Below are 13,566 nucleotides of genomic sequence, written 5' to 3'. Positions count from 1 at the left end.
TATCCTCAGAGTCCAGAGGTCAGGTCACAGTGACTCAGCCTGGAGCAGTGAGCTCTGCTGTGGGAGGCTCCGTCACCATCACATGTAAAACCAGTCAGAATGTTTATAGCTCCAACTGTTTAGCCTGGTACCAACAGAGAGATGGAGAAACTCCTAAACTGCTCATATATCGTGCTAGCAGCAGAGTATCAGGGATTCCAGATCGTTTTACAGGTAGTGGATCAAACTCTGACTTCACTCTGACCATCAGTGGAATTCAGGCTGAAGATGCTGCAGTTTATTACTGTCAGAGTTTCCATGTTATCAACAATCAGTATGTGTTCACACAGTGAAAAACAGTCGTACAAAAACCTCCCTCAGTCAGACTGAACAGAAACTGAACTGACAGCTGCAGAGACTGATACAGTTCACTGAGGACACACACACAGAAGCACATATATGAACTATTGATTAAACTCTACGTGTAACACACATTTAATCTCTGTTAATAGATGCATATAAACACATTTCACATATTTTTCTGCAAATTAACTTTCTTTAAGAGTATTACCATTAATGCAAAATTTTGTACCCAACATCACAGCTGACTGAAGCTCCAGTTCTCGTCACAATCATCCAAATATTAGTGTGAATTATCTATATCCAAGTCTCTCCAAGTACATGGAGACAATAACACTACATGAGTGATAATAAATTATATTTCGTGTCTTAAAATTTCTTTTAATTAATTTATTTTTATCCATAAATACACTGTTTTGACTGACAGCAGTTAGAAGATTGATGAAGATTTTAGGACACAAACAGATAGTTCAAATATTTACCCTGTGAATGAAAAGTGGGAAAATATTCAGATTTTAAGCATGATAGTTTAATTAATTATTATTATTTTTATTAGAACAGAGTCTCTTTTACCTCTGGTTAAGTTTGTGGTAGAAATTTGTAGATCAATACATTTTAATATTAAATATTTTCAGATGTTTTTTCTCACAAAATTCACAACATATACAGATTAGTTGTTAAATACTTTCCTTCATAAAACAAACTGGTGCTCCAAACATTCAGCATTTCATACAATAAGTTATAAAGTAGAGTGTTTGCCACAAGATATTCAAACTCCTCTTCCTCTGAGCGTCTTCTCTCAACAAACTTTCTCTGCATTCTTAGAACAGTAACGCTGACACATTAATATCAGAGCAGTTGTGTGATCTGTTCAAATCCTAAACCCACCCCACCCTCATCTCTCTCTTTACCATATCCCACTAAACCACCAACTAACCCATCAGACTCCTAATCACGAGGTCACAGGATTTATTTAAGCATTTTCACTGAATTCTTATTCTTGATAAAGTTCTCTGATGAAGCTGAACAAATATCCTCTGAGATGGAGGATCATGTTATTTATCCCAAAGTTCTGGGACATTTAATTCATTAACCTGAGTTAATTGAGCACATTATCTGACATCCTGATCCTCAGTGTTACTTTATGACTCTGAAATGACAAGTCTGCAACAGTATCAGAATGATAATGTTACACATCTGGAGACACAGAAAGAAACGTTAGATCAGTTTAGCTTCAGACTTTTTAAAATACCACAGTGATCGTGTTAATGTTAATTACAACAGACTCATCAGTGAAAGCAGGAAACATCCTGACATGTTGAGGACAGCTCCAGCTGACTGACTCTGTGTGTTTGCATATGTGTCCTGCCTCTCTGCTCCCAGAGGTTAAGAGGTCAGTGTTGATCAGTGGCTGTCCAGACCTTTCAGAGACACTGACACACCAGCAGCACAATGATGATGTCACTGACTCTACTGCTGACCACCCTGGGGCTCCTTGTTCAGGGTGAGAAATGAGCAGCATTTACCATCATCCATCTTTTGTAAATGTCAGAGAAGTTCATTCTCTGTTTTTAAACTGATGGCTTATCTTCTGGTTAGATTTGTTGCAATAACTCATCTCCTCTTTTTCCAGGTTCATCAGCAGAAATCACCCTGACTCAGACTCCTGGATCTCAGTCTGTTGCTCCAGGACAGACTGTCTCTATCAGATGTAAAGCCAGCACACTTATAGGTGATGACATTAACTGGTATCTTCAGAAACCTGGAGAAGCTCCTAAACTTTTGATTTATGATACCACAGCACGTCAGTCTGGGGTTCCAGAGCGTTTTAGAGCAAAAGCACAACAGACTGACTTCACTCTGACAGTCAGTGGAGTTCACAGTGAGGATGCAGGAGTTTATTACTGTCAGCAGCATAACAGCTTCCCGTTCACACAGTGATACAACGGTGTACAAAAACCTCCCAGCTGGAGAGGAACTGAAAGGACTCAACAGACGCTGAGAAAATAAAGGCCATTTATATATGACTACAGTTTTTATAATAAGTAATATATGACAGCAATAAAACTTAATTAACTTAAATTTGTAATTTGAATAATCAGTTTTTACATTTAAATTAATGTTTTGCTTTTGTGTTAGCCATTATCAAAGTATAAATGACTTAATTTGAACAAATATAGATAATAACAAGTCAGTATTTTAATGTATAAAATAGATTACTTTCTCTGAGTATCATCAGATATTTATCTGAGATCCATGAAGGACTAAATGTGTTGAAAGTGATATATTTGCTGAGGTCAGCATATATCAGCATTAACTCAGAGATAAACCTCCCTAAACCTCCCTTATGCAGTCCGTTAGTTACAAATAATCTGTATCCATTTTCTTTCACATATCTCCTGGAAAAGTTGTCACTAACAGTAAATATTTTAAAACAGTTGACTAAAAACTGATTTAGTCTATTTCAATAAACCTGCCTCCCACTGTCAGCAGTGATGCTGATCAAATTATGATATAAAGAGTAAATTTTTATGTCAAACAAAAACTCACAACATTTGAATGCAGACCGTTAAAACCCCCATATTTTAGATACATTTTCTTTGTGCTTTCTTCTTAGGCAATCAAGTACAACAACAATGGTAATAATAATGATATTAAACAATAAAGACAACTTCCTGCTGGAGTCAGTCAGAGCATTTCCATAGAGAGCCTCTTTGCATGAATATTTCTGTACTTATGTGATGTTTTACTTTTCATTTACCATAAAACCATCGCCAAAGTGGAAAGTTTAACCCTGACCTTTCTTCTCTCCTTTTACTGCATTATTCAAATGTTTGTAATTCCACTCAAAGTACATTTAAGGCATCATTTTTTTATACTTGCATTGAAATATAAGAAAATGAAAAGAAAAAGTATACAACAATAATTTGGCACACTTTGAGTATATATGGGTTTAAATTAGACTAAGATTAGTGATTTGAACTTCAAACGGAAACATTTTGACTTGGAAAAAAACAACTTTATATTCTGAATTCAGGTTGAAATTTAGTGATACCTTTATTGAGACAGATGACAGAAAAAGAAACCCAGAAAATATTGTATGATGAAAACTAACAGAATGCAGGAACGTTAAAATATTTGCCCAGTCCCAGTCAGTGAGGTCAGAACTGGGAGCACTGGTCTCTCCTCAGTGTCTGTAAGACTGGAGTCTGGGAGCCCTGTTTGGCCTCACAGGTCACAGAGCGCACCTTCTCCCACTGCTCTGCAGGGAGCCTCAGGGTGCTGCTCCAGCTGTAATGGCCGTCATTCTCCTGCAGTAAGGAGCTCCTGCTCTCCTCGTAACTGATGCTGCCGCTGCTGGTCACCTTCCAGGACAGAGTCCAGTCTGAGGGGAAGCCCTTGTTGGCCAGACAGATGAGTGTGGCCTTCTTCTGTGAAGAGCTGACCTCCTGCAGCTCTTCAGTGGAGGGGGGCAACACTGTCAGGGAGGGGCGGACATCACCTAGGAGACACCAGTCAGCTTAGAGAACAGGAACACACTTGGACATCTCTACTGTCAGAGCTGATTTTCTCCTTTCAGAAGTTTCTGTCAGGTTCTGCTCCACCAGTCACTGACTAACACATTGTTTCACTTCCCTTTAAGAAACCTCTGATGCACATCAGCACAGAGAGAATCATCTCACAGTTTGATCTGAAATATCTCAAACTGTACCGGAATTTAAAATAGAAGATGTTGGGATATTTACAAAATAAGTTTTTCTTCAGTTTCAGTTAAAAAAAAGCATCTTACTCACATTAAATATTTCACATATGGAGCATAGATATTGCTTAAACAAATTAACACATCCTTTATTCTAAAGAGGATTTAAAGTAATGTCTGACATGATCATTGCAGATATTTTCAAATATTTCCTCTTTAGTTTAACGTTGTTCTACTTGTTAAAAATGCATGTTTTTCTCTATTGTAGAGACAGTCTTGCCACAATATTAAAAGATAACCTTTATATTTTCAACAGTCAGCATTTGCTCTACTTTCACAGAAATATTAACAAATTTTAGCAAAGCCGATTTTAGCCAAGCTCTATGAGGATAAATAAAAACTATGACAGTTACAATTTCTGTCAAGAAGATATTTTTCTAAACTTCAGACATTCAAACATTAAATGAAATAAAGTCCACTTAAAACGTCAAGTAATTTATATTAAATACAGTAAAAACTTACTTCCAACTTCCAGTCTGGTTCCTCCACCAAAAGTCCACCACAGTGACACAAACTCATTGAGCCGCCGTACAAAAACCTCTGACTGCACAGAGACTCGACTCTCTGACTCTGTCACACTGAACTAAATCTACATTCCCTCAAAATTAAACATTACATAGAAAAATATCTTATACTCTTGTCCTAAATGATAGTTTCATGAATTTAAACGGACTTTTATCTCTTAAATGGTCACTTTTATAATCAACTTTCCATCTTAGCAAAGAAATATTCATTTAAAAAATGGAAAGCATGTTTTATTCCACAGAGCTCATTTCAAATTAAATAAATTAAATTGAGAACATACTTCTTTCAAGAAAGCAGCTAAATATTTAACTTACTTCCAACCTCCAGTCTGGTTCCTCCACCGAACGTGTACCACAGTGATACAAACTCATTGAGCCGCCGTACAAAAACCTCTGACTGCACAGAGACACGGCTCTCTGACTCTGAGACAAACAAACTCAGCAAAACGTTTTGCGGAATTTGAGCTCAAATGAAAACTGAAGATCAGACAGAGCAACAAATGTTTCACAGAGTTTTATAGAAATATTTTTATTAAAAGAAGGATAGACTTATTTAATTCTGTCTTGCAAAACATATGTATGAATGGTGAGATATCAGGACCACACTGATTAACTAATAACAGATATTTATAACACATCTCATGAATTAATCCAAACATTCTTGCAAATTATTTCAGTAAACAGTGTAAATAGGCAGCACAGTAAAGTTACTGATTCATTGCTAAGCATAGACATACCTCCCTTCAGTCATTATATAAGTAAAAGGGATCCACTCTCTTACAAAATGATGAAGCAATTGTGAAGGAGAATTTTTCAAACAAATTTATTCAAACAATAAGATTTAGGAGAACTCACTCCATCCATTCACCCATCCATCTATGTTCTATTCCCGCATAATCCGTCGGTCAGGTCGTGGTGGGGCTGGAGTCTATCCCAGCGGTCATTGGGCGAGAGGCGGGGAACACCCTGGACAGGTAGCCAGTCCATCACAGGGCCACACAGAGACAAACAACCACAAACACTCACAGTCACTCCTCAGGACAATTTTAGAGACACCTATGAACCTAACATGTGTTTTTTTTTACGGTGGGAGGAAGTCGGTGTGGTGTATAAGGGATGGTTGCCTTCAAATAGTCGATGTGTAGATGCTACAGGAAGAACTCTGCTGACACAGACTTGGTCGAACACCGAGGTAGTTTATTGGTCACCAGGTCCGTATCAGAATTACAGATAGATGCATCAAATCTGGAGAGATCCTTGAAGCCAAAAAGTCTGTATCATCTCTCCCTCATTGGGGCTCCAGATGTTCATGGTTACCATTCTTCATCTCCTGTCTCGACACACCGAACACACAAACCTGATGCCCTTCTGAACTTCTGTTAAGTGTCAAGCACTACACCAGAGTACCTGGAGAGAACCCACACATACACGGGAAGAACATGCAAACCCCACAAAGAAGGGCCCCAGCCAGGAGTAGAACCTGGAACCCTCTCTCTCGCTGTGAGGCGACGATGCCAACGAGAACTCACTCCAGATTGAGTAATTGTTCCACAGAGCAGGAAGTAGCTGTTTGTCAATAAAGGCTTGGAAAGGAAAAAGTTGCATCACTTTCTAGACTTTAAAATCATCATGTTCTTACATTTTGAATCACATGTTACTGCATGGTCCAACAAATGCTTATATACTATATTCTAGATTCTTTAGAAACATTCAGTTTTTATGGTTGTCTTTGCAAAGTTTAACATAAAAAAATATTTTTATGATGTGAGACTGTCAGAAACCTTATGAAGCTCATCTTTTGCATGATCAAAAATGCTTTTAATTGTACTTAAATTAGTATTTTAATTGAACTTCTTTTTTCTTGATTTACTGTTATTTTTGTATTTATATATTTATATATAGCAATATCTCTCTCTCTCTCTCTAATATATATATATATATATATAACAATATCGGTATATATTTATATATCACTCTGTGTTAATTAATCCTGAACATAAGGTTTTAACTGCCCAACAGTTTGCTGTTGTCTGATTCTCTCTTTCATGAGCCAGATCATTTCGACAGGAGACAGATCTGGACTGGAGGCAGGCCAGTTGAACACAAACTGTTGTAAGTCACTGTGAACGAGGTCTCTCATTATTCTGCTGATATAATTTCATTCATCTTGAGGATGAACTATTTGTCTCTCTGAAACTGCAATAATCAGAATGATCCAACTCGCTGTTGTCCTTCTGAAATATTCACAAATATAACAGGGATTCCTCTTCTTGATAAAATATATTTCATAAAAACTGTAAAATGAACTTTCATTTATCAACAGGTTTGTTTATCTATTTATAATAATCATCAGAGAGTTCCAACTCCCTGCTGGAGTCAGTCAGAGCATTTCCATAGAGAGCCACTTTGCATCAGCAGCACCATGCTCCAGTGCTCTGGGAGAGTTTATAGTCCTGAGAGTTGAACACTGGATGGCTGACAGCTGTCCTTCATGACAACAGAAGCCACAGAAATCCTCCTCATCAAAAACATGACTTTGATCTGCGTCCTCATCTGGACTCTCCTCTGCTGCTGCTTCACAGGTAAAGTCCAGAGAATCAAACTCCTCTCCTCTATGAACATCCGTCCCTCTGAAATGAAGCCGACAAAACCATGAAGCTGCTTTATGTTTTTGTCTCTGTCTCCTCAGAGTCCAGAGGTCAGGTCACAGTGACTCAGCCTGGAGCAGTGAGCTCTGCTGTGGGAGGCTCCGTCACCATCACATGTAAAATCAGTCAAAATGTGTATAACTCAGATTTCTTAGCCTGGTACCAACAGAGAGATGGAGAAACTCCTAAACTGCTCATATATCGTGGTAGCAGCAGAGTATCAGGGATTCCAGATCGTTTTACAGGCAGTGGATCAAACTCTGACTTCACTCTGACCATCAGTGGAGTTCAGGCTGAAGATGCTGCAGTTTATTACTGTCAGAGTGCTCACAACATCAACAATCAGTGGGTGTTCACACAGTGAAAAACAGTCGTACAAAAACCTCCCTCAGTCAGCCTGAACAGAAACTGAACTGACAGCTGCAGAGACTGATACAGTTCACTGAGGACACACACATTTTATGAAACATTGTGAATATTATTCTAACCATCACAGTTTGCACCATCCATTAGTTTTGCTCTCTTTACATTTCTCTGCAGACAAACACATAGAATGTTATCATGAATTTGAAGGTTAAGTTATCAATTGCATCTTGTCAAAATCTATTAAAATATAATTTTCTGTTTCCTAAAAAAAGCAAAGAGGTGCTACTGAGTGACAGTTAATAAAAAAACAAGTAGCATGACCTTTGACCCCAAATTCACTGTGATTTTCAACTATCACAACAATGTCCAGTTTAAAGAAAACGTGAAAACACAGTTTAAAATAAAATTCCATAGGAACCATTGACTGAAAGATCAAAAATGAATCTTCTTCAAAAAGAATCCATAATACCATCCATTCACCCATTTTCTATATGCACTTGATCTGCTTGAGAGTTTTGGGGGAGCTGCAGCACAGGGAAAAACATGGAGTACACCTTTGACAGGTCACCAGTCCATCAGAGGGCCAACAGAGACACATGAGATGAACAGTCATGCATTCTCACACTCAAAGGGACAATTTAGAGACATCAGTAAATAGAATTATTTGACCTGATGTCCACAATCATTTAAAAACTTTTAAAAAGTGCCTGAAAAGTGGTCAAATCTACATGTTCTATTTTTTTTTATTATATAGATCATAACAGACACAGACCATAATGTTTTCTGGCTCTGCACAATCATCTACCACATGTTGTTGAACCTTATCATCTGCTAATGACTCATTACTGCTTTACTTGGTGAAATCTCAGTGTTGCAACGCCTCAGTGAGCCAAAACTTCAGTGTAAAAAAGGTTTTATTCTGTCTGAAGATATGACACCTGATCAATAAATACATCGATCACGTGAAAGAATAAAATAATTATCAATGTTAAAGTGAAGTCCCTGGTTGTGATATAAATTAAAGTAGAAATAAAATGCAGGTTAATTTTTGGAGGGTTTGATTGTTTAATTTGCATTTTATTTTCATCACTAAATTTCCGTGAGGCATATTTGTTTCTTGAAAAAAATAAAACATGAAAGCTAAACAGAAAACCTAAATAAAAAGTCACCAGCACATTAAACTAAGTATAAGGAGGTTTTCAGTAAATACTTGTATAAATTCTCCCTGTTGGAGTCAGTCAGAGCATTTCCATAGAGAGCCACTTTGCATCAGCAGCACCATGCTCCAGTGCTCTGGGAGAGTTTATAGTCCTGAGAGTTGAACACTGGATGACTGACAGCTGTCCTTCATGACAACAGAAGCCACAGAAATCCTCCTCATCAAAAACATGACTTTGATCTGCGTCCTCATCTGGACTCTCCTCTGCTGCTGCTTCACAGGTAAAGTCCAGAGAATCAAACTCTTCTCCTCTATGAACATCCGTCCCTCTGAAATGAAGCCGACAAAACCATGAAGCTGCTTTATGTTTTTGTCTCTGTCTCCTCAGAGTCCAGAGGTCAGGTCACAGTGACTCAGCCTGGAGCAGTGAGCTCTGCTGTGGGAGGCTCCGTCACCATCACATGTAAAACCAGTCAGAATGTTAATGGAAACTATTTATCCTGGTACCAACAGAGAGATGGAGAAACTCCCAAACTGCTCATTTACTATGCTAGCAGCAGAGTATCAGGGATTCCAGATCGTTTTACAGGCAGTGGATCAAACTCTGACTTCACTCTGACCATCAGTGGAGTTCAGGCTGAAGATGCTGCAGTTTATTACTGCATGGGGGAATTCTACATCAACAGTCAGTATTCGTTCACACAGTGAAAAACAGTCGTACAAAAACCTCCCTCAGTCAGACTCAGTCAAAAACTGAACTGACAGCTGTGAACTCTGATTCAGTTCACTGAAGACAAATACACACATAAAAGGACGTAGGTGCATTATTGATAAATCCCACATTTAACACACATTTGATATTCATTAATGGATGCATTTGGACACATTTCACTTGTTTTTCTGTCAATCAACTGTCTTTAAAAATATTACCATTAGTGCACAATATTGAATATCACAGATGACTGAAGCTCCAGTTCTCATCACAGTCATCCAGATATGATTGTGAATTATTTATATTGAAGTCTCTACAAGTACATGGAGACAATAACACTACATAAACAATAATCGACTATATTTCATGTCTCAAAATGTCTCTTTAGTTCTTAATTTTTATCCATACAGAAACTTTCATTACTAGAAGTAGTTGGAAGATTAACAAAGATTCTAAAATATAAAACCAGCAATTTAAAATATTTATTCCATTAATGAAAAGTGGGCAACTATTCAGATTTAAAGCATGACCGTATGTAAACTATTATAGTTCAGTTCAGTGTTAATATCAGAAGTTCATGCATTTCTGAAATTCACACTGAAACACTGGAGGTATAAGTCAAAGTATAAATTACTTTATCTTAACAAGTAGAGATTAAAAAAAATCAGTCTTTTATTGTAGAGATCATCAGATATTTATTGAGATCCATGAAGGACCAAATGTGGTAAACTGATATCTTGGATGGGGTCAGCATATATCAGCATTAACTCAGAGATAAACCTCCCTAAACCTCCCTTATGCAGTCTGTTAGTTACAAATAATCTGTATCCATTTTCTTTCACATATCTCCTGGAAAAGTTGTTACCAATAGTAAATATTTTAAAACAGTTAAAACCAAAAACTGATTTAGTCTATTTCAATAAACCTGCCTCCCACTGTCAGCCGTGATGCTGATCAAATTATGATGTAAAGAGTAAATTTTTATGTCAAACAAAAACTCACAACATTTGAATGCAGACGTTAAAAACCCCCATATTTTAGATAAAATGATCTTTGTGCTTTCTTCTTAGGCAATCAAGTACAACAACAATGATAATAATAATGATGATATTAAACTAAAAAGACAACTCCCTGCTGGAGTAAGTCAGAGCATTTCCATAGAGAGCCTCTTTGCATGAATGTTTCTGTACTTATGTGATGTTTTACTTTTCATTTACCATAAAACCATCGCCAAAGTGGAAAGTTTAACCCTGAACTTTCTTCTCCTCTTTTACTGCATTATTCAAATGTTTGTAATTCCACCCAAAGTACATTTAAGGCATCATTTTTTTATACTTGCATTGAAATATAAGAAAATGAAAAGAAAAAGTACACAACAATAATTTGGCACACTTTGAGTATATATGGGTTTAAATTAGACTAAGATTAGTGATTTGAACTTCAAACGGAAACATTTTGACTTGGAAAAAAACAACTTTATATTCTGAATTCAGGTTGAAATTTGGTGATACCTTTATTGAGACAGATGACAGGAAAAGAAACCCAGAAAATATTGTATGATGAAAACTAACAGAATGCAGAAACATTCAAATATTTGCCCAGTCCCAGTCAGTGAGGTCAGAACTGGGAGCACTGGTCTCTCCTCAGTGTCTGTAAGACTGGAGTCTGGGAGCCCTGTTTGGCCTCACAGGTCACAGAGCGCACCTTCTCCCACTGCTCTGCAGGGAGCCTCAGGGTGCTGCTCCAGCTGTAATGGCCGTCATTCTCCTGCAGTAAGGAGCTCCTGCTCTCCTCGTAACTGATGCTGCCGCTGCTGGTCACCTTCCAGGACAGAGTCCAGTCTGAGGGGAAGCCCTTGTTGGCCAGACAGATGAGTGTGGCCTTCTTCTGTGAAGAGCTGACCTCCTGCAGCTCTTCAGTGGAGGGGGGCAACACTGTCAGGGAGGGGCGGACATCACCTAGGAGACACCAGTCAGCTTAGAGAACAGGAACCACACACTTGGACATCTCTACTGTCAGAGCTGATTTTCACCTTTAAGAAGTTTCTGTCAGGTTCTGCTCCACCAGTCACTGACTAACACATTGTTTCACTTCCCTTTAAGAAACCTCTGATGCACATCAGCACAGAGAGAATCATCTCACAGTTTGATCTGAAATATCTAAAACTGTACCGGAATTTAAAATAGAAGATGTTGGGATATTTACAAAGTAAGTTTTTCTTCAGTTTCAGTTAAAAAACTTAAAAAACTCACTCACATTAAATATTCCACATATGGAGCATAGATATTGCTTAAACTCATGAACACATCCTTTATTCTAAAGAGGATTTAAAGTAAAGTCTGACATGATCATTACAGATATTTTCAAATATTTCCTCTTTAGTTTAACATTGTTCTACTTGTTAAAAATGCATGTTTTTCTCTATTGTAGAGACAGTCTTGCCACAATATTAAAAGATAGGCTTTATATTTTCAACAGTCAGCATTTGCTCTTCTTTCACAGAAATATTGACAAATTTTAGCAAAGCCGATTTTAGCCAAGCTCTATGAGGATCAATAAAAACTATGACAGTTACAATTTCTGTCAAGAAGATATTTTTCTAAACTTCAGACATTCAAACATTAAATTAAATAAAGTCCACTTAAAACGTCAAGTAATTTATATTAAATACAGTATAAACTTACTTCCAACTTCCAGTCTGGTTCCTCCACCAAAAGTCAACCACAGTGATACAAACTCATTGAGCCGCCGTACAAAAACCTCTGACTGCACAGAGACTCGACTCTCTGACTCTGTCACACTGAACTAAATCTACATTCCCTCAAAATTCAACATTACATAGAAAAATATCTTATACTCTTGTCCTAAATGATACTTTCATGAATTTAAACGGACTTTTATCTCTGAAATGGTCACTTTTATAATCAACTTTCCATCTTAGCAAAGAAATATTCATTTAAAACATGGAAAGCATGTTTTATTCTACGGTGCTCATTTCAAATGAAATAAATTAAATTGAGAACATACTTCTTTCAAGAAAGCAGCTAAATATTTAACTTACTTCCAACCTCCAGTCTGGTTCCTCCACCGAACGTGTACCACAGTGATACAAACTCATTGAGCCGCCGTACAAAAACCTCTGACTGCACAGAGACACGGCTCTCTGACTCTGAGACAAACAAACTCAGCAAAACGTTTTGTGGAATTTTAGCTCAAATGAAAACTGAAGATCAAACTGAGCAACAAATGTTTCACAGAGTTTTATAGAAATATTTTTATTAAAAGAAGGATAGACTTATTTAATGCTGTCTTGCAAAACATATGTATGAATGGTGAGATATCAGGACCACACTGATTAACTAATAACAGATATTTATAACACATCTCATGAATTAATCCAAACATTCTTGCAAATTATTTCAGTAAACAGTGTAAATAGGCAGCACAGTAAAGTTACTGATTCATTGCTAAGCATAGACATACATCCCTTCAGTCATTATATAAGTAAAAGGATCCACTCTCTTACAAAATGATGAAGCAATTGTGAAGGAGAATTTTTCAAACAAATTTATTCAAACAATAAGATTTAGGAGAACTCAGTCCATCCTTCCACCCATCCATCTATGTTCTATACCCGCATAATCCGTCGGTCAGGTCACGGGGGGGCTGGAGTCTATCCCAGCGGTCATTGGGCGAGAGGCGGGGAACACCCTGGACAGGTAGCCAGTCCATCACAGGGCCACACAGAGACAAACAACCACACACATACTCACAGTCACTCCTCAGGACAATTTTAGAGACACCTATGAACCTAACATGTGTTTTTTTTGACGGTGGGAGGAAGTTGGTGTGGTGTAAAAGGGATGGTTGCCTTCAAACAGTCGATGTGTAGATGCTACAGGAAGAACTCTGCTGACACAGACTTGGTCGAACACCGAGGTAGTTTATTGGTCACCAGGTCCATATCAGAATTACAGATAGATGCATCAAATCTGGAGAGATCCTTGAAGCCAAAAAGTCTGTATCATCTCTCCCTCACTGGGGCTCCAGATGTTCAT

At 37.6% G+C, this 13,566-nt stretch overlaps 1 protein-coding gene and 4 gene segments (V, D, J or C); 2 read left to right on the top strand and 3 right to left on the bottom strand.

The window, feature by feature from the left end:
- LOC140275625 (uncharacterized) overlaps positions 1–429 on the top strand; it is a 10,077-nt gene extending 9,648 nt beyond the window's left edge. Inside the window, exon 7 of the mRNA XM_072371136.1 lies at positions 10–429. Coding sequence (XP_072227237.1) covers positions 10–332 — 323 coding nt within the window. The 3' untranslated portion in view covers positions 333–429. The remainder of the gene's footprint in view (positions 1–9) is intronic.
- LOC140274965 (Ig kappa-b4 chain C region-like) overlaps positions 1–12,217 on the bottom strand; it is a 26,761-nt gene extending 14,544 nt beyond the window's left edge. The window contains exon 1 of the C gene segment in view: positions 12,193–12,217.
- Positions 1,665–2,364, top strand: LOC140275028 (Ig kappa chain V region 3368-like). The segment is given in 2 exon segments: positions 1,665–1,843; positions 1,973–2,364. Coding segments are annotated over 2 exon segments (360 nt in total).
- Positions 3,378–5,950, bottom strand: LOC140275624 (Ig kappa-b4 chain C region-like). The segment is given in 3 exon segments: positions 3,378–3,841; positions 4,939–5,088; positions 5,941–5,950. Coding segments are annotated over 3 exon segments (501 nt in total).
- LOC140275623 (Ig kappa-b4 chain C region-like) lies at positions 10,997–13,566 on the bottom strand. The segment is given in 3 exon segments: positions 10,997–11,466; positions 12,570–12,719; positions 13,548–13,566. Coding segments are annotated over 3 exon segments (510 nt in total).

This window comes from Leuresthes tenuis, unplaced genomic scaffold (genome assembly GCF_036924035.1).
Source record: "Leuresthes tenuis unplaced genomic scaffold, fLeuTen1.0.hap1 SCAF_18, whole genome shotgun sequence".
In the NCBI taxonomy this organism is placed as follows: Eukaryota; Metazoa; Chordata; class Actinopteri; order Atheriniformes; family Atherinopsidae; genus Leuresthes; species Leuresthes tenuis.
The sequence above is the reverse complement of the archived record's forward strand: the minus strand, read 5'-3'. Positions and strand labels throughout refer to the sequence as shown.